This window comes from Perognathus longimembris, chromosome 8, assembly GCF_023159225.1.
Source record: "Perognathus longimembris pacificus isolate PPM17 chromosome 8, ASM2315922v1, whole genome shotgun sequence".
NCBI classification, from domain to species: domain Eukaryota; kingdom Metazoa; phylum Chordata; class Mammalia; order Rodentia; family Heteromyidae; genus Perognathus; species Perognathus longimembris.
This window is the reverse complement of record NC_063168.1, coordinates 10815503-10836268: the sequence shown is the minus strand read 5'-3', so window position 1 is coordinate 10836268 and position 20766 is coordinate 10815503. Positions and strand designations below refer to the sequence as shown.

The 20766-nt window shown below is 44.5% G+C and overlaps 1 protein-coding gene across 3 annotated transcripts in view; it reads right to left on the bottom strand.

Annotated features, from left to right (window-relative positions):
* Sh3rf3 (SH3 domain containing ring finger 3) overlaps positions 1-20766 on the bottom strand; it is a 307314-nt gene that overhangs the window by 84647 nt on the left and 201901 nt on the right. For all 3 annotated transcript variants that reach the window (XR_007211826.1, XM_048352504.1, XM_048352505.1), the window contains exon 3: positions 14454-14549. Coding sequence is in view for 2 of the 3 variants with exons in the window: in XM_048352504.1 (XP_048208461.1) it covers positions 14454-14549 (96 nt within the window). In the remaining variant the exon portion in view is untranslated. The remainder of the gene's footprint in view (positions 1-14453; positions 14550-20766) is intronic.

Below are 20766 nucleotides of genomic sequence, written 5' to 3'. Positions count from 1 at the left end.
AGAAAGGGAAGGTTTCCAATTAAGTAGGAAGCCAGAGGAGTACCAACCTCACTGGCATTGGGGGAATGTGAGGCAATGAGAATGGGATGCACAAAGGCCCTGTGGCAGCACTGCCGTTAGAGCATGTGGAGAAGACATCCAAGCATCATGAGCTTAAATGAGGTCAGGGTTATGGGTTTGGATGGAGCAGAAGCTTTTGGAAGGTCATGACAGGATCCCCGAAAACCATACTGAAAAGAAGGGGCCATAAGGATGAGGCCTTCTCAAGCTACTGCAGTAACCTCATGGGAAGCTCAGCATTTCAGGAGAAAGGCAAGATCAAAACTCTGATACAGCACACCACTTTGTCCCAAACATATGTAAATTTGTACATAGAAAAGAATAAGAGGAATATAACAATATGCTAACAACGTTTCACTTCATTCTTTTCCTACACAGATGTTCATATTTACTGGTAGGATTATGAGGGATTTTAATGTTGTTCTTTATACCTCTCTAAAGTTCCCTATTTTGAACAATAGCCAGGTACTATTTTTATAATTAGAAAAAGTCATTAAAAATAAAAGAGTATCTAGATTATGTATGGGCCCACGGACAGACTTCTGGAGCCCTGGCAATAACATATTTTGTTTGATTTTGCACTACGCAGGAGGTGCCATTTTTATGGGAAGCAAGTCTATTTTATGAGACCATTTCAGGCCTGATCTAGCCAAGCTTTCTTCTTCCACAGCTGTTGGCTTTGAGCCCTAGGTCATTGTCTAAGAAGCTTCCAAAACGAACTGTCAGGCCTGCCAGGATTACAGCCCCACACCCTTGAAGGCCGGAAGGGATGAACCAAGATTAAAACAAGCAGGAATGAAAGTGGAAGGCCAGAGAGCAGAACATGAGGAACAGGCAGCCCAGGGCCGGTCCAACTGATATCGGTTTTGTTTAGGGCAATTCACGGCTGCATTTGCCATAGAAAGGCAGAGTGCTGACCCTGTCCTCCTGTCCCATCCTCACCAGTTACCTGATTATGAGGTACAGCTGTGACATGCATTGGTCACAGAATTTTAGCTGTTGTAACAGGTGAAAGGAGGAAGACACACCCATCTCCCTGCCTGTTTTCTTGCAATGTTTCAAAGCAAATCACAGAAACCATGTGTTTCCAGCTGCTATGAGATCTCTCACAGGTGGTGGGATCTACATCCCAGGCCCATCTGCAGTGGTTGGGGAAGAAGCCTGCCAGCCCTGAGCCAGTAACTCCCCAGCTCTGGTTTAGACTATGAGGTGGCCAGAGAACTTTGGCTCTCTCTTGGGTGAAAGGGCCCTGTGGTATATACCTGGGGAACAAGAACCTCAAGTTCCTGTTCTGACTGAAACTTACCCAGCATGGAGCTCACACCTCAGTCTCCATCTCCCCAAGATACATCTCGTTCTTGGCTAGATTCAAGAATTGGGTACGATGAAGGGTTACAAAAGAAATCAAAAGCATCACCCACAACATTTCCCCCAAATGTGCAAATTTACAAACAGATGAACTGGGTGCACACTTGACTACAAGCTACTTGGGAGTGAGAGGCAGGAGAAACTCAAGTTTGAGGCCAATCTGGGCAAAAGTATCAGCAAAGACCCAGTTTTAAAACAAAACAAAAATGAAGACATCGTTGTGGTACAGTAATTGCTTACCAAGCATGGGACCCTAGGCTCAGTCTCCAGGATCAAAAGAGATAGATGAATATAGGAATTCGGAATCCAGTTTATGAAGGAGGCCTGGGGTAGTGTTTCACACCAGCTTTTGGGAGGTGGAGATTGCTAGGATTCAAGGTCGAGGCTGGCCTGGAAAAATGTTCTGAAGATCCCATCTCAAGCAGTGAAAGTCGTGCATGCGGGTGTGCCTGTCATCCTAGCTAGGAGGGAAGTATAAATAAGATAGCCAGTTATAAATATGACTGCATCTATAAAGTATAAATATACACAGTAAAACAGTATAAATACGATAGCTGTGCAGTTCAAACAGGGTTTCATGTGAAACGCCTTTTGAAAAACTACTAAAGCACAAGGAACTGGGGACCTGGCTCAAGAGGTAGAGTGCCTGACTAGTCATTGTGATGCCTTGAGTTCAAACCCCAGTAACTTTCCAAGAGGGGGAAAGACACCAACCAGAGTAGAATTCCAAGGATACACCCATCCGGCCAATCGCAGACAGAATTACAGGTGAATGCATTGCACTGTTTCGGACACACAGTGTGACACCATCGCTGAATTTCCGCTTTCAGCAGGAGGCAGCTCAAGTCAGCCCCGTCCCTCAAGTGCGGATCCAGGAGCCCTGTGGGGGCTGCTCGGTGGGTCTCCCACAGGAAAGGCCGAGCCCAGCCAGCTTACCTAATCCCGAAGGTTACCTAATCCCCACAGTTTTTAGAAACTCTTTCTCTAACTGATTGTTCTTCTTTAGGAATCATGGAGCACTGAGGTAAATTTCAAATAGTCTCTTTTAAAGGCTTGCTAGTTCCTTTTTTTTAATTTATACTACCTCCACCAATATCAAAATGTTAGGCAAAGTATGCCAGAAAGACATGCATTTTATGTTTTCTCTTATAAGTTAGATCTGGGGGGGGGGGTGCTGGTACTAGGATTTGAACTCAGGTCCTGGACACAATCCCTTAGCTTTTCACTAAAGGTCATTGCTCTACTACTTGACTCACAGATAAGTTTCACAGACTTTCCTGCCCAGGCTGGCCTCCAACTGTGATCATCAGATCTCAGCCTCCTAACAGCTAGGATTACAGGTGTGAGCCACCTGTGTCTAACTTTAAGATAAATCTCAAACATGAAATTAAAAGGATAACTATTAGAAAAGCTGAAGGAGATAGAGGGAGAATAGAGAGAGGGCAATGGAAGAAAAATATGATCAAAGCACATAAAACGCAGACATGAAAATGTTATAGTAAAAGTATTTTATGCAATCAATGTATGCTAACAATAATTTTGAAAGCTACTAAGAAACATTAATGTGCAATTTTGCAATGAGACTTGAGTGTTTCTTGCTGCTCTTTGCAGAATGACACAAGAAAATGAGAGAATGTTGGGGTTTTCACCAAACCCCAGCAATGGCAGCTAGGGGAGTACTTTCCAGCACACAGTTCTCACTGTGCCAGCTGCTGTCAATACCCTTCATTCACGACACTGATTTTAAGTTATCTCCACTTCAAGATGAAGAAACTGAAGCATGGGGCCATAAAACAATGCACCCAGAGACTGGTGAGAGACAGAACGGAAAGGAACCCTTAGGGAGCCCTCTGTTGAAGTGCCTACAAAGTAAAGCTGTGGGGGTTCTGGCCGGTCAAAGGAAGAGAAAAACCAGAAGGACCATGTGGCAGGGCAGTGATCAGGGCCAGGCATGCAGGCCAGGCTGAGTGAACTCCGTGGGGAGCTCCGTGGGGAACTGCATATCTACAAGCAATCAGCCTAACTGGAGGCTTTCTTCAGGACTGAGGTACCAGAATTACCTCTGTACAGAGGGTCCTGTTGATGTGTGAGAATGGACCATGAGGAGGTGTGAGACGGCTGGGAACCTATGAGCTGGGCTACCATCCCCTACCACGGACCCCATAAACCTTCCCTATGACGTAGCCATACCACTCCTAGGCATCTACTCTGAGCAACATGAGCCAGGATATGATCAAGACACCTGCACACCCATGTTCATTGCTGCATTATTCACAACAGACAAGATATGGAAACAACCCAGATGCCCCAGAATAGATGAGTGGTCCAAAAATGTGGTACCTATACACAATGGAAATTTACATAGCCACTGGAAAGAATAAAATGATGTCATTTGCAGGGAAATGGAACTAGAACAAATTATGTTAAGTGAGATAAGCCAAGTTTGGAGAGACAAACAGTACATGTTCTCTCTTATGGGCAGATATTAGATCTAAAATACACTGGGATATGATAAATTATACAGGATTCTAGATATTCAGACACAGTGAGACCAAAAGAGGATACTCTTAGGAGAAAAACAAAGGTGCAATGCCTAAGTGCCTCTTCATATTTATATAAAATAATATACATATCATACATATCAAAAGAAACTCCAAGATATGGAAACAAGAGACTTCTATTTATTTTTTGATGATCCTGTCTTCTTTACCATGGTGTATTAAAGTGCATGTCTTTGGGAAGGTGGGGCGGAGGATACAAAAAAAGGGTGGAAAAGTGCAGCAGTGGAGCTCATCAGACATTGATGAAAGGGCACAATACAACTTGTGGGTCTGGAGATGGGAGAGAGGGGCTGGGAAGGAACGAGGGAACAGAAGATACTATATGAAGGGAAACGTACTCATTATATGACTTATGTAATTGTAAACCCCTCTGTATATTACCTCTTCAATAACATTAAATTTTTTTTAGAAAACCTTTTAGTTGAGAAGTTCTTTCCATATTCACTTTATACAATCAAAGCTCACTTAGGCATAAGCACAGGTGAGCTCAAAAGGAATCTGAAGAGGGATGATAAAAGGTCAAGGTACTGAGAGGGAAAGTGGATGGGAAGGAGACCAGAGAGGCAAACCTAACACAAGCACTAGGTCATCAAAGAGAGCCAGCCTTGAGACCCTTGAAGTCTGCCTCCCACTGTCTTTGACACTGCCCTAACTTTCAGGCAGTGTGCCTGCCATCCCAACCTCTGTCCTACCTCAGAGGCCTTGCCCTTCCTCCTCACCTCCTACCCGTTCAAAGGCAGTTTCCAAGCTCGGGGTTAGAACTGATTGCAGTTCTGCAGGAAACAAACTACAGGAAACTGTCCCTCTTCACAGGCACCTCACAACCTATCCCTAGCTTTATTCTTCTTCAAGCAGAACATCATACCTTCTAGAATTCATTTCTTTTCTTTACTATTTATCCCCTTTCACCAGAATGTGGATTTCAAAACAGTTATCTTCTGTGTTGTTGGCAAGTCACTCATTTCTAGGGCTTGGCACCTGGCAGGTACTTGTGAAATGAATGAAATTACTTCCTGGTTGGGCAAAGTAGGCAGTGTACAGTGTATTCAATTGCAGAGGAAACTTGCTCTTTCAGAGTCTAAAAAATCCAAGAGAAACCTAGGGCAGACCTAGTCAGCCAACCTCCCGGCTGATGACTGTCTCAGGGTTTGTAAAAGCAAGTCGATTTCTTGAGTTTCACAAAAATGAAATCAGGAGGACAAATGTTCTCTTTGAGATCAAGTAATGTGAGTTTGTGGTAACCAGGAAGCTTCTAAACTCTTATTCCAATGGCTTCCTGAAAGAGCTGTGCAGGTACCAATAGGAGTCTATGAATAGGAGGTAAGAAGGAAAAATCACTGAAAACAAGACATGTAGAAACGTGATAATAAATCAGCCAGTGGCTTTTGCTTCTTGATGCAAAGACAGTTCCTGATAACTTCTAAAGAGAGCTCTTAATTGCTCTCACTTTGAAGAATTTGAAAGCCAAAAATCTACAGAGCAGTTTTAAGTTCCTCTGAGTGGGCTGGGCAGAAATAAGAAGACAGAATTAGCTGGCTTTTCTCATTTTGCAATAACTGGTTGAATTAAAGAGCTATAGAAAATCTCCCCAAAATACACACACGGCTGAACATTTCAGCTAAGTTTTAAAAAGTGTCCAGGCTACCAGCAATTTGCATAAAATCCATTCTAAACAGCAAATGTTAATAAAAGGAAACAAAGCAGGCCCTAAAAGCTGAGAAAGATGACCCCAACGGGTCCTGAGTGTTCATTGTAGACAAGTCTCTTGCCAAGCATTAGAACTAATGGGGAGGCAAGAACCCTGAGCAGCAGGTTACATCTCCTGAGAAAGGCTGGATCTGCTCTGGGACAAAGCTGTCTGGAGACCCCTCCTTCAAATCGCAAAGCAAGTCCAGATGGATTTGTTGGTTTCCAGCTACAAAATCAAACACGCCAGTCCTCAACAAGAACAGCATTTCTCACCTCAACTGAGGGAGTTACTCTGCTGTAACCGTAGAGGCACTTACAGCCATTTTCTCCACCGTCGCCTCCTGATGTTGAGTGAAAGAAGTCAGTCTTAGAAAGAAAACAGGTCGAATATGTAGACATATAGAATAAGATCGTGGTTGAGTCGGGGGGTGGGGGAACTCTCAGCATAGAGTTCTAAAGGCTCTTGGAAGAAGGCAGTAGAGACTTAAGAAGTGGTTAAAGCATGAGTCCCACCCAGAAGACAGAGGATGTGGCAAGCCAACTGGATCCCACAACGACCTTTGACAGCAGGGATGAACAGGTGTCTGACTTAGGTTCTGGCAGGAACTCTTACCAGCTGAGGAGAATACAGGAGCACATCCCCTACCTACAAGGTTGTTCTAAGATGAGATGGCAGATGGAGAGCATCTGCAGATATGGCATGGCCTGGCATTCACAGGAAGGCCTCAGAGAGGACCTTGGATGCCCCGCATAATGTAAGAAGAGAGGAGCTGGGACAAAGTGGGTGGTTAGGAATTAATAAGGGGGAAGTTTTAATGTCTTGTGGTCAAGGAGCATGGCTGTAAACTGGAAAGGCACATGCTAAATATGCCTTTAACAATCAGAAGGATGAGCTCTGAGGAAGGTTTCTGGGCTTGGGGCCAGAGGGTAGTGATGATGTTCTGGAGCTAGACAAGCATCGATTAGGTGTGCTATGTGAACCATCAGACTCCGCTGCCCTGTGTTCTCAGGGCTGAGACCAGAGATTTTTCAGGAACTATGAGGCTCACTAAAGTCTGTGTGCCCCCATTCTGGACTCCTCAGACAGGAAAGGTCAAAATAAAAAGATCACCAAAGGGAAACTGAGTTGAGGTACCACATCTGTAGCCATAGAGGAAGGTGAGGCAAACAAGATCAGGTAGCTCAGAATAACCTGCGTGCTGAGTGGAAATGTGTGGATGATGGGTGAGGGCAGAGGTGTAATGAGGTCAGAAAGGAGTCACTTAAGGGAGCTCCAGTCAGGTGAAAAAGTAATCACATCATTCACTTGCTTGGCTTGCTGGGTTATTATCCCTGTGAGTGACATATCATAGGAAGGCAGTAAAAGAGCTAGAGCCTGAGGTACTGGCAATCAAACACACGTAGGCACATGTGTATTTCCCACAGGTATCCTGCATGCTCAGCTGCCCCTAGGCCAGTGTTCTCAGCACCTTTAGTCTCTTTAAGATGCAACTCACATAAGCCCTTTCTCGTTTTCATTCAGATCTAAAACATGCCCTGCACTCAGGAAGCACAGAATTACAAACTAGCCAACACTCTGCGGGCAGGAAAGGCATGCTTTTCTATATACCACTATGCCTTACAACTGTCACTTCTAGCCAGCATGGTTCTCAAGCCCTTCTTCTGAGTCATTCTTCCAATGATCAAAATAATCAGGACACAGAAACCAAAAGTGCTGGTCTCTCATTGCACGTGTTTTCTCTCTGGCCAAGGCTGAGCATACCTGCCACATGCTGAGGACCAGTGCCTGTCTTGTTAGGGTCTCACAGAGTTCTAGATGAGTGCCTAGCTGACCAGCTTCAAATTTCCTGAAAGAATTTACAATATGCCATGTCTGCCCTTGTGCAAAGTGGCTCCAAGCTCCATTTGCTCCTTGGCTTTCCAATGTTAAGGGAGGTCTGTGTCGGCATGAGGCTGCAGTGAGAGCTACTCACTGTGCCCACAGAAGCTCTTGGGAGGCTGGGCGGGGGGGGGGGGGGGTGCGGCTGAGGACAAAGGGTGCGTTCAATTCTACTATGGACTTCCAAGAGCCCATGGAAAGTGTCCCAGCTAAAACCTGTTCGGAAACGGTTGATGAGATAGCTCCGTAAAACATTGGCCCACAACCCAGCACAAATACTGTCAATATGTGCAAAACTCTATGCCAAGATTATGCAAGGAAAAGAGAAAATAATTGTGTATTACAGGTCTGGCTTCAAGGAAGCTTACATATACATATAATACATAACATTTTTATATATGTATATGTTATATATACATATGTAATATATACTATATGTGTATTACAGGTCTGGCTTCAAAGGAATATGTGTGTGTGTGTGTGTGTGTGTGTGTGTGTGTGTATCCCACAAAACAAGAGTATCAAATCTGAAAAGAATAGCCCACCCAACAATAATGGAATATAAGATGCTATTATAAAATGCTCATTTCATCAGTACTTAAGAAATAGATAATAAGCATGAGGGACAAGGCAACAAACAGTACAAGAAATGTATCCAATGCCCAACGTATGATACTGTAACCTCTCTGTACATAAGTTTGATAATAAAAATTTGAGAAAAAAAAAGAAATAGATAATAAAAAGAGAAATCAAGATGAGATGGTAGCAATTTTTGGTTGGGGATTTAAAAAAAAACCTCAAAACAATAGGTTCAGGCATGGATCATGTCTTGCAGATCAGATCCTAGGTGGAAAATGGGCAGACCCAGACTACAGCTGATGAAACAAATGAGAGGGAAGTCTTGCTCCTTCACCATTCCATTATGTCATCAATTCCATAGGTTGTTGGTGGTGTCACAATGCACTGCTGTTGTCCCCTGACAAGCCTCAGCTTGCTCCCAGACTACTTAGATGAGGTATAGACAGCCCAACAACCAACAGGAGAAGCCTGGACAGCCTGCCAAGCCCTGTCTTTTCTGGGCTCATACGATGTCTTTGGCATTGGCAGGAGGGCTGTCAAATATCCCATCATCATGCTCCACAATTAGGCAGAAATGCCAGGATCAACACCTAAACCCAGATGACAGGGTCCCACCACAGGCTGTGAAACATGAAGGATGGGGACATGCACCTAGAAAAGTAAGATGAAAAGCAGTCTACAATCACATCTGCCCCCAGAGTTCTCTCACAGAAATCCCTGAGGGCCATCCCTTTTGTTCCTTTGTGGTGGGGGGGGGGCAGTCTTGGGACTTAAACTCTGAATCTGGGCCCAGTCCCTGAGCCCCTTTCTGCTCAAGGCTATCACTCTACCACTTGAGCCACAAGGCTACTTCTGGCTTTCTTGAGTTTATTGGCGATAAGAGCCTCCCTGGAACCAGAAACTCAGAAAGTGTAACCCCAGGAGTGATTAGAGCAAAGATAGAACATTTATCTTTGCATAACTTGAAAGTCAGACTCCCCTGCCTTTACCATATAAATACCCCTAACAGCCCAAGGAGCTGTGTGTCTCTTTGTCTCTCTTGGAGAACACCCATACTCTGCTCCAGTGTGCCCTTTCTATTTGTCTGTTTGCTTTTTGTCAGATTGTCTGCTTGCCTGCTTACTTGCTTACTCAATAAAACTCTGCCAAGTTTTCTTATCATCAGGACTTGTCCAGATATTCTTGTTCTGCGAATGAAGTCAAAAGGACCCTAAGTGAGGAGTCCCTACTTTTAGAGGGAAACATCACTATACCTTCACCTGCATCCTGTGATGGTATCATCCAATCAGACGTGGCTGAAGATTACAAAAAAGTAGACAGATTTAATTATTCTCTTCCTCTCTCTCTTTCCATGGTCTCTTACCCCTGGTCCACTCTCTCTCTTCCTCTCTCCTAGAGCTGGGACTCTCCTCTAGTCCTCAGACATAGGAACTCCAGCTTCCCTGGCCTCAGGTCTCCAGGTTTTACACTGGCAACCCTCCCCTTTACTCCTAGTTCTTAGGCATTCTGCTTCAGATTAAGAGCCTGTCTCTGAGGGCTTTGGATTTAGACTGAGCCGCAGGACCAGCATCGCAGGGGCACCAGATTGCAGACAGTCTGTTGTGGTACTTCTCCAACTCCATAATTGCACAAGCCAATTCCCTTGATGAAACCCCTTTCATATGTCTTCCTTTTTCTTGATATGTATGCCAGGTAGACTCGAATTTAGGATTCACCTCCAGAGTGCTGAGACCACAGGCATCTGCCACCACACCTTGCTCCATTTCATGTATGTGTCCTATTTATTCTACGAATCTATTTATCTTATTCAACTTATTTATGTATTCTATTGATTTTATGTCTCAGGAGAACCTTAACTCATACACACTCTTTCCTACCTTCATCCCTGAAAACATCTTGCTTCAGTCAAGGGGCTGGAAATCAGCAAGACAGTGGAGGAAACGGTAAGCTCTGTGTGATAAGGCATGCAGCCACTGGAAGAGGCCATGGCTTTGCAACACAAATAACACCCGCAGAGTTCTGTTTTTCCCAATAGAACTGCCAGTAGTGTCTGTAAGTTAGTGCCAATACCGCCTTTGGAGGCAGAGGTTCAAACTAATATTCCCTCTTTATAGAAAACGAAGAGCCTGCCACACAGCAGGATAACCTGAGCCTGGCCCGCAGCTGATGGAGGCCCGGGCAAGCTCACAGTGCACACTGCCACTCTGGAGCTGAGAAATAGTTGTCATTAGTAGCGTCTACTTTGCAGGAGGCATCGTATTTATTTGGTAGCTCAATTAAGATTGTAGTTTTGCCACCATTAATTTTCCTGGAATCTATAAATAACACCAAGAGTTGCCTGCACACCACACAGGGTTTGCTAACTAACCACTTAAGTGAAAGACTAAGAAGCTTGTAGTTCTCTGCCTGCCTCCACATGTTCCCATGAAGCCTGGGATGAAAATATCCCTCTTCCCACTTCCTGGATCAACTCTTCCTTTCCTCCTCTCCCATCATTCAGAATACAACAGTCACGACACACCCAGAGACCCTGACCCTCCATCCTCCGGAGGACATGTCTCTTTGTCTCTCTGTACTTCATGAAGCTGAAGAGGCTGGCTACGGGCCAGACACTGAATGTACAGGTGAGGTGGATCAGCTGGATCTACCATGACTGCTCCATGGCTGGCCCATGGCCCTTCCAGTGGACCCCCATTGCCTGGGAGCCTTGTTGTCGTGACTTGCTTAGAGCTGAACTGACAGGAGGCCCCGAGCATGCTGCCTTGGAGTCCCTGGAGAGAGACGGGGCTGGCTGGGGTCTCAGCTGGGCACTCACGGTACCAGGCACAGCCCTTCATGGGCTATCTTCTGGTACATTCACACCACCACTGATGTCCTTCCAGAGAGGAAGGGGCATTTCTGAGGCTCGGTCATTCTCACTAACATTAGAACAGGTGCTTTCTGAAAGCCAAAATGAGGGCAAATCATGGTGGCCTCTCAAAGATTGCAGACACAGAAGAACGGCTTGTGGAGTATTTGGGGTCAATTCCAGTCCTGTTCACTGGCACAGAGTTCCTGAGTGTGAGGCCCCAGGCTCCCCTCTGCCTTCCAACAGGCCACCATGGCAGGATCAGCTCAGTTCCCCGGCCAGCGAATGCTGCCCAATTGTCATATGACGGTTAGACAGGTGTCCTTGATCTCAGCATGGGGATGGCCACCGGAGGGTGACCGTTCCCCAAACCCACAGAAGAGGAAAACAAAGAAACAGTGCCAGGAGTAGAGCTGAGGCCAGGGCAGCACATGGGTGTGGAAAGAGGCTTGGGTGAGCACAGTGTAGACACAGACAGGCTGGGACCAGTGGCTCAGGCGATGGTGTGTGTATCTTGGCAGCTGGTACGGGGCAGCTGCAGAGAGGGTGGCAAGAAGACGGTTTCTCTAGGGCACCAGGAACTGCAGCTATTGCTAGAGAAAGGGCCTGCCTTTTCAGAGAGCTGCGGCAGCAGCACAGGTCAGGCTTCTCCAGTCTTGTTTGCAACTGTGTTTTGTTGTTTCCTTGTGTACACTCAGAGGCGAAGTGTTCCTGTTGCAGTGCACGTTCTGATCCATTTGAGGCCCACAGTGGGTCTAACATCACACTATAGAAGGGCGAGGTCAGCTTTCATAGGTTTCATCCGTGCCCACAAACCTGGCACTCGCGCACCATGCCTCAGGTCCCAGCTGAAATGGCCTGCGTGTCCACGTATGTGCACACCGGATTAAAGACATGTCTCTGCTACAAGGCCAGCGCATCTGGGTCACATTCTTTCCTGACTAGTGGGACACAACTCTCCACACTGTGCCCTCTGCCAGCGCTGCAGCCCAGAACAGAGCCCCAGCCTCATTCCTGACATACTCATCTGACTCACAGACCAAGAGATAGAGACAAGCCTCCTGGGCCTTCCAGAGGGAAGACTGTCTGAGTTACAGTTTTGACTTTCAGATCCACTAGAATCCACATCCTAAGAGGGTAGGTGGGGGGTGGGCACCACAGCAAGACTTTGCTCTGCACTTCAGCATGCCAGGAGGGGATGGATATACCAACAGCAAAGGTCTCAAGAAACACCCACTGGGGGATCCCTATCTTTAGTACAGCCCATTTCATAACTAAGGTCCGAGAGTGACGGATGACATGCCGGTGCTGGGCACAGCCACAGGGCCTCTGTTCAGGAGACTTCAGGCAAAGAGCTGCCTATACTCCTTTGGAGGCAAGCTGGTCACTGAGCCTCAGAGCCATCGTGGCCTTATATCTGGGGAATGTAGGCTAGTGGGAAGAGGCTGTGTCCAGGTGCAGAGGGAAGGCCTGTCATGATTGGGCTCAGATGGCAAGGGGAGAGGGTTCCTAGGGAATGGGTTTCAGGCCCAAGTCCCAGGCCTCAGAATCCTTGACATGTCTGTGAGGCCCTCTCAGAGAAAGGAGAGCTGATAGGGCCCAACACAGAAGAGGCGCTACATTTACCATCAGAATCCCTGTAAGATTCTTCGCTTAGAAGAAAAGCACACGAACCGACGGTGCACACCATTTTAAAACTGCAACATGTGGGTCACACAGCTAAATCCAAGATGTGGGGTCTTTTTGTACCCTAGGACTTCTCTGGTACTGTCAGAATCCCCAAAGTGACCCCACATCTGGTTTCTACTACCACAGATGAGGTTTTCCTGCTTTTAAACTTCCTGAAAATATTCAGAGTAAGGTAGGCTTAAGATTCACCCTTGTTTCTCGATGTAACAGGTTTTTGTTCATTTTTCCATTGGATGGTGTCCCACTGGGTGAATATATCATGCTGCACCGAACTGTTCCACTGCTGATAAACATTTAAGCTGTTTCTTACTTGGGGCCATTGTAATAAAGTCTCTACAAATGCTTTCTTATATATCTTTGGAAAGCCCTGTCTGGTTATGAGAAAAAAAATTCCACTGGCTAAAATTATCTGGGAGTTTTTTTGTTGTTGTTGTTTTACTTCTATGCTACCTTGTACATATTATTCATGCATTATCTCCTCTGATCTCAAACAGGAGGATAAAGAGAATCCTCACTCTATCCCCAAGCTGCAATAAAAGCACAAACCCAAGGAAACTTATTGAGATGTTTAGGAACGTTGTGAATCTTCCAAGTGTACTAGACACAGTGTGTGTGTGTGTGTGTGTGTGTGTCATTAGTTTGGGAGGGCCTCAAGATTCCATGAGCACTTTATTCAAAGTAAATATGGCCCAGGATATTTGTGGAAAGGGAAAGAAGTTGGTGAGATAGCAAGCTGGAGAAATAGATTAGGGTCATACTTCAGGGGGCCTTAAATGACATGCCAAGGCATTAGAAGTTTGCTCAGTAGTCTTTTTTAAAAATCAAACATGTACTAGCATCTACATTCCATTAACAATGTTCCCTACTGGCTTCTGTAGCAGCTCTCAAGCCCTTGTGTGCTAGAGGAGGACAAGCATGTGGTATGTGGTAACCCATACCACATTAATTTGAGTAGCGTTGAAGTCACTGGTAGGAGACCATGTGAGGCATGGGAATTAAGGGTTAAGTCTACAGCCTCATGTCTATGTTCTAACTCACCTCTGTCACAGTTATCTGTGTGGCCTGGCAACTTTCTAGAACCCATTGTGTCTCTGTCTGCTTATCTGAGAAGTAGGGACAGTCATTGAGCTGTTGGGAACATTGGAGTAAGAAGCACTGGGAAGTGTTTGGCACTCAGGATTAGCTGAAATGATTCTTCTGTGACAAGTTCTGTGGTTATAGAATGAAGGCAGGCGATCAGCCCATAGACCACGCATGACCTTGCACTGACCAATGATGGATGTACACAACTGAAACAAAGATTCCCCACATGAACAACCCATGGTGGATAGGCCTTCCAAGTTTAGCTCAGCAACTCTTCTAAAGCTAAACCCAAAACTGAGTGCTTCCCAATTGCAGCAAAGAGACAAGATCTAAAACTAGCCTCTAGTCACCTTTGCTGAGTGACTCATGATTAGTGCCTCCATTGTGCACTCTTCTCTGGGTTGGGAGACAAGAAGAGCCGCAGGATTTGGGAGAGTCTCAGAGAAATGAGTGCTGGGCTTGGTGTCGGAGTGGGGAAGGCTGCAAGGACCCTGCCCCTGGTGCCCAGGGTGAAAAGACTGTATTCAGACCTTGAAGAAACCACTCAGAACTGTTGGAGGGAATCTTCACTTACTGCAACAGCAAGGCAATTCGAAGGAAGCCCCCAGCAAGCAGCTATATGATCTGAGGCTCTGTCACATTCTGCCTTAGAGCTTCAATGGCAACAGAGAAGTCACATGAGTATACATGAGCTCACCTCCACATATAGCAGGGGGAAGATCCCAATCTTGTCTCCCAGCATGCCTTCGGCCCAGTTGTCATCCACTCTACGGATCACAGTCAAAACTTCATCCTGAGGTTTCCAGAGTCCACCATGCATGCACACCAAAAAGGAAAACAGGGGAATGATTAGTATCAAGGAAAAGCAAAGATTCTGAGAAAGGAATATTGTTCATTCAAACACCATCATATGAAAAAAACCTCTGTCTATTCCTTTCTCTGTCTCTGTCTGTCTGTCTCTCCTCTGTCTCTATCTTCAGCTCTGTGTGTGTCTCTAATCTTTCTCCTCCCACCCTGCTCTCTTTCTCTTCCCTCTTCTTCATGCTATTGGTCATAGCTGCACAGATTTCCCAAATGGGATTTACAACATAGTTAGTTTAAAAATATCCTCTCCTATTATTTATTTAATGAAATAAAAATATTTTGAATCAGAATAAATTCAGTTATGTATAAAGTGTTTTAAGTTTCTGGCTCCATCAAAGAACAAAAAGAAAGATAACCCAATCCAACTATATTTATTTAGCATAGTGCGCACATAAAGCTTTGAATAACCCTCTTAAATTCTTTGGCATATCAGACAATACCAAGAAGAAATGTATAAAATGGAACCAGATGGAAGGAGAAAGGAAGAGGAGGGAGGAGGAGCGAAGAGGGGCTTTCAGGGGGGAGCTGTGACTGAGAAACAGGCTGTTAGTGATGAAGGGAATACTCAAAGCACTCCTACAGAAGCCCCAGAGACAAAGGACAGGGTATGGGGTGAGAGACTGAGAAGAGACAAAGACCAATAAGGGGAGCGATCACATAGCCATGGGAACAAGAGATGACACAGTTGCAGCAAGTGCCAGTAGATGGAGAATACCCAGAAACCCCCTGGGGGGGACTAGTGCCTACACACTGGCCTGTGGCTATGCCTTATCCCCTTCCTGGAACCACCTTTCCTTCATCAGCAAGCACAGATCATAGAACCCTCCACCCCAGGCATGACTGCTCAGCTTGACTATCTAAACCTCTCTGTCCCCTGTTTTCAGGCATTTGCTAAGAGACCAGCTGATCCATGTAGGATTCGAATGTGCCAGAAAGCTGGTAGCAAAGGAAAGCCTGGTGAAGTGACACCCCTCCCTTCCCCTATAGATCTGAAGGTGCTTCTTGCCTTCCCAAAGAAACGCTGTCATTTGGAGAACTTTTTGTACTCCCGCAAGGTTGGAGACGACAATGTTTCAGGCAGATCAGCATGCATCATAGAATGACCTGAGACACAGTTGCAGTGGAACTAAGGGGCTGCAGTCTGGGATGCATGGAAGGTAAGAGAACAATCCAAGCAGAGCTGGGTACCCCTGCAGAGCACTGAGAGCAGCAAATCAGGATAGGGCTCTATGTTGAGGATGCCTTCCTGGGTCTCTTCCAAACCTCCCCTGGTTGTGAAGAAAAGATAAAGGGTGGGGTCCAACACAGTCACCTCTTGTTCGCCAGCTTTCAGAAATGCCAAACAAAAGCTAAGTACTGGTGGCTTATACCTATAATCCTAGCTACTCAGGAGACTGAGATCTGAGGCCTGGAATTCAGATTCCACCTGGACAGACAAAATCAGAGAGACTTTTTATCTCCAGTTATCCAGCAAACATCCAGAACTAGAAACATGGCTCAAGTGGTAGAGCACAAGACTGAGCAAAAAAGAAAAAAGCAAGAGCATGGGGGCCCAGACTTTAAGCCTAGGAGTACTGGCATGTCAGCCAAGGATAGACGAAATGTATTATGGTAGTCCCATAAGACTTCAATGGAGCCAAAAATATCCCCTCACCTGGTGACTTTGTAGCATTGTATAACACCACAGCAAAACACATTCCTCACCATGGTCGTGAAGCTTGGTGGTGAAGCCAGGCAAACACTGGTTGCTAACAGCACAGGACATATTTGATAATACTGGCTTACTATATTGACTCTCTTGTGCTTTTATCATTTTTGTATATTGTGTTCTCTTCTACTTAACAGAGAAGCGTTTACTGTGAACAGTTTGCCATGTTACATAGGCAACAGCCTCTAGATACTACATACACATCCTGTGTTTCCTAAACGTCTTGACTGCATCATTTTCTCTTGCTTGATTTTATCTTGTGTCACCAGTTCTAGGAGCACTAGGCTATAACAATCCCATGTACTTTCTATGCTAGGTGGATAGAAGGGTGATTTTCACACAAGGATGAAATCACCTAATGACACAGTTACACATTTCTCAGCAGTTTCCCTGTTGTTAAGTGATTCATGGTTGTGCCTCTTATTCAAAGTAATATTACTGGCCTAAGAATAGAGCAGGCAATCAAGTCGCTTCATATGGGCCACTTCTCAGGATGCAAGATGACATTCTGCAACACTTTATTCCAGCAAATGCTCAGCCGTGAGGGGCTACGGCCTTTTCTGCTAACCATTAGGACCAAAGTGAAGGCCTGCTATGTGAGGAGAGACGCCACGGATATCCATCCCGGTGCCACACTCTCCCACAAGCAGCCTGGCCCAGGGAGAGGCCAGCTCAGGCCAGCCAAAAGCAGAGCCTAAGGCTTCCCTGACCACACACAAGTAAGGGTCATCTAAGGCTTTCCGCAAACCACAGATTTTGCAACAGATACCACAAAAATGAAATTCAATTCTGTAAAACTGAAAAGCAAGATGGGTGTGGTGGTAATCCCATCCTGTAATCTCAGCAGTGTGGAGGTGGAGGTACAGGCTGAGATATTCTTTTTCAAAAAAAAAAATGAACTTAGAAGAGGAATGCAAAGGCACAATGCCTATGTATATCTGACTGTATAAAATAATCTGGTCAGATAATAAATTACCGAAGTGAACTCTGGGAAATGGAAGTGAGGGTTTTCTTTTTGTTGATGTTTTTCTTTTCTTTTGGTCTTGTTGGTTCATTTTTTTCGGTCTCTGGGAGGGTAAGGTGGAGCCATAGAAATGGAGGGACAAAGGGTGAAAAATACAGCAGTGGTAATCACTAGACAATATGTTGAAAGTAAAGTAGACAATTTGTGGGTAAGGACAAGAGGGGAAAACTGGATGAGAATGAGGGGAGGGGTGACACTGTCCAAAAACAAATATACTCATCTTACTTAGGTCACTGTAACACCTCTGTATATCACTTTTATAATAACAATAAAAAATTAAAAAGAAAATAACATCAGGTTAATTTTAAGAAAAAAAGCCGACCTACCTCTATGTAATGTTATTCAAGGTTGTTCTTAATTTAGAACCAAAGAAATAAAACAAAAATAAGCATAAATATTGGAAAGATGAATATATAATTTTCTACCTAGAAAAAGTAGCATCCAAAAAGCAGAATAATTTGAGAAAGCCTTCCAATTTTAAAATAAATTCATAAAGCTCATTGACTTTCCAGTGTACCAGCGATAATCTGTTAGAAATATGATTAAAATTGGCTGACCATTAAAAATAGTTCCATGGGCTGGGGATATAGCCTAGTGGCAAGAGTGCCTGCCTCGGATACATGAGGCCCTAGGTTCGATTCCCCAGCACCACATATACAGAAAACGGCCAGAAGTGGCGCTGTGGCTCAAATGGCAGAGTGCTAGCCTTGAGCGGGAAGAAGCCAGGGACAGTGCTCAGGCCCTGAGTCCAAGGCCCAGGACTGGCCAAAAAAAAAAAAATAGTTCCATGTATATACCAAGATAATCTCTAAGAATTAAAGATATGATATTTTAAAAATTGATTATTCAAGATGGAAATATGAATAGACATTTAACTTTGAGCTGAGAAAGGTATCTCAAAGTATGATAACAAAGATTTAGCTGAGGAAAACCTAAATTTTTTATGTTAAAGGCAACAGATAGAAAGCAAAATGTAAAATCAACTGCACAAACGTTTTTCAGAATAAGAGATAAAGGTTGCACATCCCTACTGTATAGATGCTTAAAAGAACATTGGTAATAAAATTTATTTTCTTCAAGTATTTAAGGTGGAGGGCAAAAATCAGGGAACTTGCAAAAGAAAAAAAGGAAATTGCCATTAAATATGTTTTAAAATATTATACCTGACTAGAACTAAAATAAAATAATTTGCCTCCCCCACTCCAGTAATAGAGCTTGAACTCAGGTTCTATAACACTTACTTGGCTCTTTCACTCAAGGCTGGCACTACAGTCTCACTTCTGGACTTTTTGTTGGTCAGAGGGGAGATTCATGGTCTTTCCTGCTTTGAACTGCCATTCTCAGCTCTCAGCCTCCTGAGTAGCTAGGATTACAGGCCTGAGTAACCAGGTCCCAGCTTCTTGTCTTTTGCAAAGCCACAGGAGTGGCCAGTAGATAGGAAATAGGCACGTTCCCATTTTGGGTGGGGGTAAATGTAGGGCAGGCAGTTTGGTAATCCCTGTCAAATAACTAACTCCTGGAAATCCATAATGCTTTCTGACCTGAACAAGTCATGTCTAGGAGCTCAAACCTAATAAAATCCAGTGTATACCAAGATTTAGCTGTGAAGATGTTCATTTTAATGTGTGCTAAACTAGAGAAAAACTAGAGTGCAATGTACAGCCAAAGAGGATTGCTTAAGTTATGATACTGTCCACTGAGTAAAATAAACTTAAATGAGTCGGAATGATGCAAGAAAAAATAATGAAATTAAAAGGGAAATGTCCACATTAAATGTAGAACACCAGTCCCAGGACTGCTTTCTAGTTTTTAGGTTACCACTCCAAGAACATTAGGTGGATTGAGACTGTTTTAACTATGTGAGCTTTCCTCATCTCTTGTCCCCAATTCCCCCTATTTAACCTAAAGCTAATGTCTGCACCTCTGAAGATGTGCTGAAATGTTGTCTTCCCATGGCTGCCATGTAACAAATCTTTTTCCTTTGCCCTGCACCATTTCTCTTTATTGGCATATGGGGGCAAGTAGCCAGACCAAACGTGGGGCTCCTGGACTTTGGGCCTCGGGTCTAAAAGCCCAGTTTCTCAGTTTCTCAGTTTTGTGAAAAGGGAAAGTGGACACAAGCAAAAACATTCCATTTGACAGGCAATTTTAAATGCATTCACTTATGTTAAAAATTAAATAGTATAAGTGATGAAATAGATGAAACTAAATAGCTCTTGGGGTTTGTTGGAGATTTTAGTTAAACACAACTTCCACACTAATTCATATTATGATCTAATTGTAAAGGATGCTTTAACACATAGCATTCAGCATTCAAACAGAGATAGAAGTTAATTGGCTACTTCAGATTTTCAATCTGGCACTGAAAAACGCTGAAAGCTACTATTTCATCATAACAACATGTAGAAAAGCTAAGGAACAATGCGTCTTAAATCTGTCGCCATCACAGGCAAACTTGGTCAGATCCAACATACCCCGGTTCTCCAAATTTCTGCCCAATTACAACTTCCAGAGAGCCCTGTGGAAACCCCCGGGGAGTGAGGAGCACATGAGGCTTGACAGGGATGAGTCTGGAGGGACCACTTTGAGGACAACTCTGAGGCCACACCTTTGAGCTCTACCTCAAGGAGGTCTGCCAGATCCTCACAGCAAACCCCAGAGAAAAAGCTCCTGCTTCCCCCAGGAGGAATGAGCAAACAGGCCATTTTGAAATATCCCAGAGTATGTTTGTTCTTAAGAATCTGCCTTGAGGGAAGTAGTTAACTAGACCCTAATCTCTGAGTGTTTATCAGGACCTGATTTCCAGCTCTCTGGCTCACTCAAGGGGAAGGGCAGGGGTTTGAAAGGCTCATACTAAGGCACAGTTCACTGAGACAGAGCCACAGTCATAACAAACACCACCGCCCCCCCACCCCGCCACACACACACAACTGACCACCATATCCCTAATGTTATTACATGTGTTCCTATGTAGCTGTGCTACATAAATGAGAAAATGACAAGATATACTACAGGGCAAAAACATGGCTTGACAAAGTAATCACCAGACCCAGATTCAGATATGGCAACTAATGTTGGAATCAACAGACTGAGTATTCAGAACAATTGTGATTAAGATGCTATGGCTTTCATGGATAAAGTAGACAGCATGGGAGAACAGATGGGCAATGTAAGCAGAGAGATGGATATTCTAAGGAAGAACCATAAAAGAAGTGCTAACAATCAAAAACACTGTAACAGAAATGAAATCTGCCTCTGATGAGCTTATGAGGAGACAAGGAAGAATCTCTGAGTTTGGAGACGACAGCTCAGTAGAAAACTATATATACAGATAAAACAAAGAAGTGGTGCTGTGGCTCAATTGGTAGAGTGCTAGCCTTGAGCAAAAGACTTCAGGGACAATGTTCAGGCACT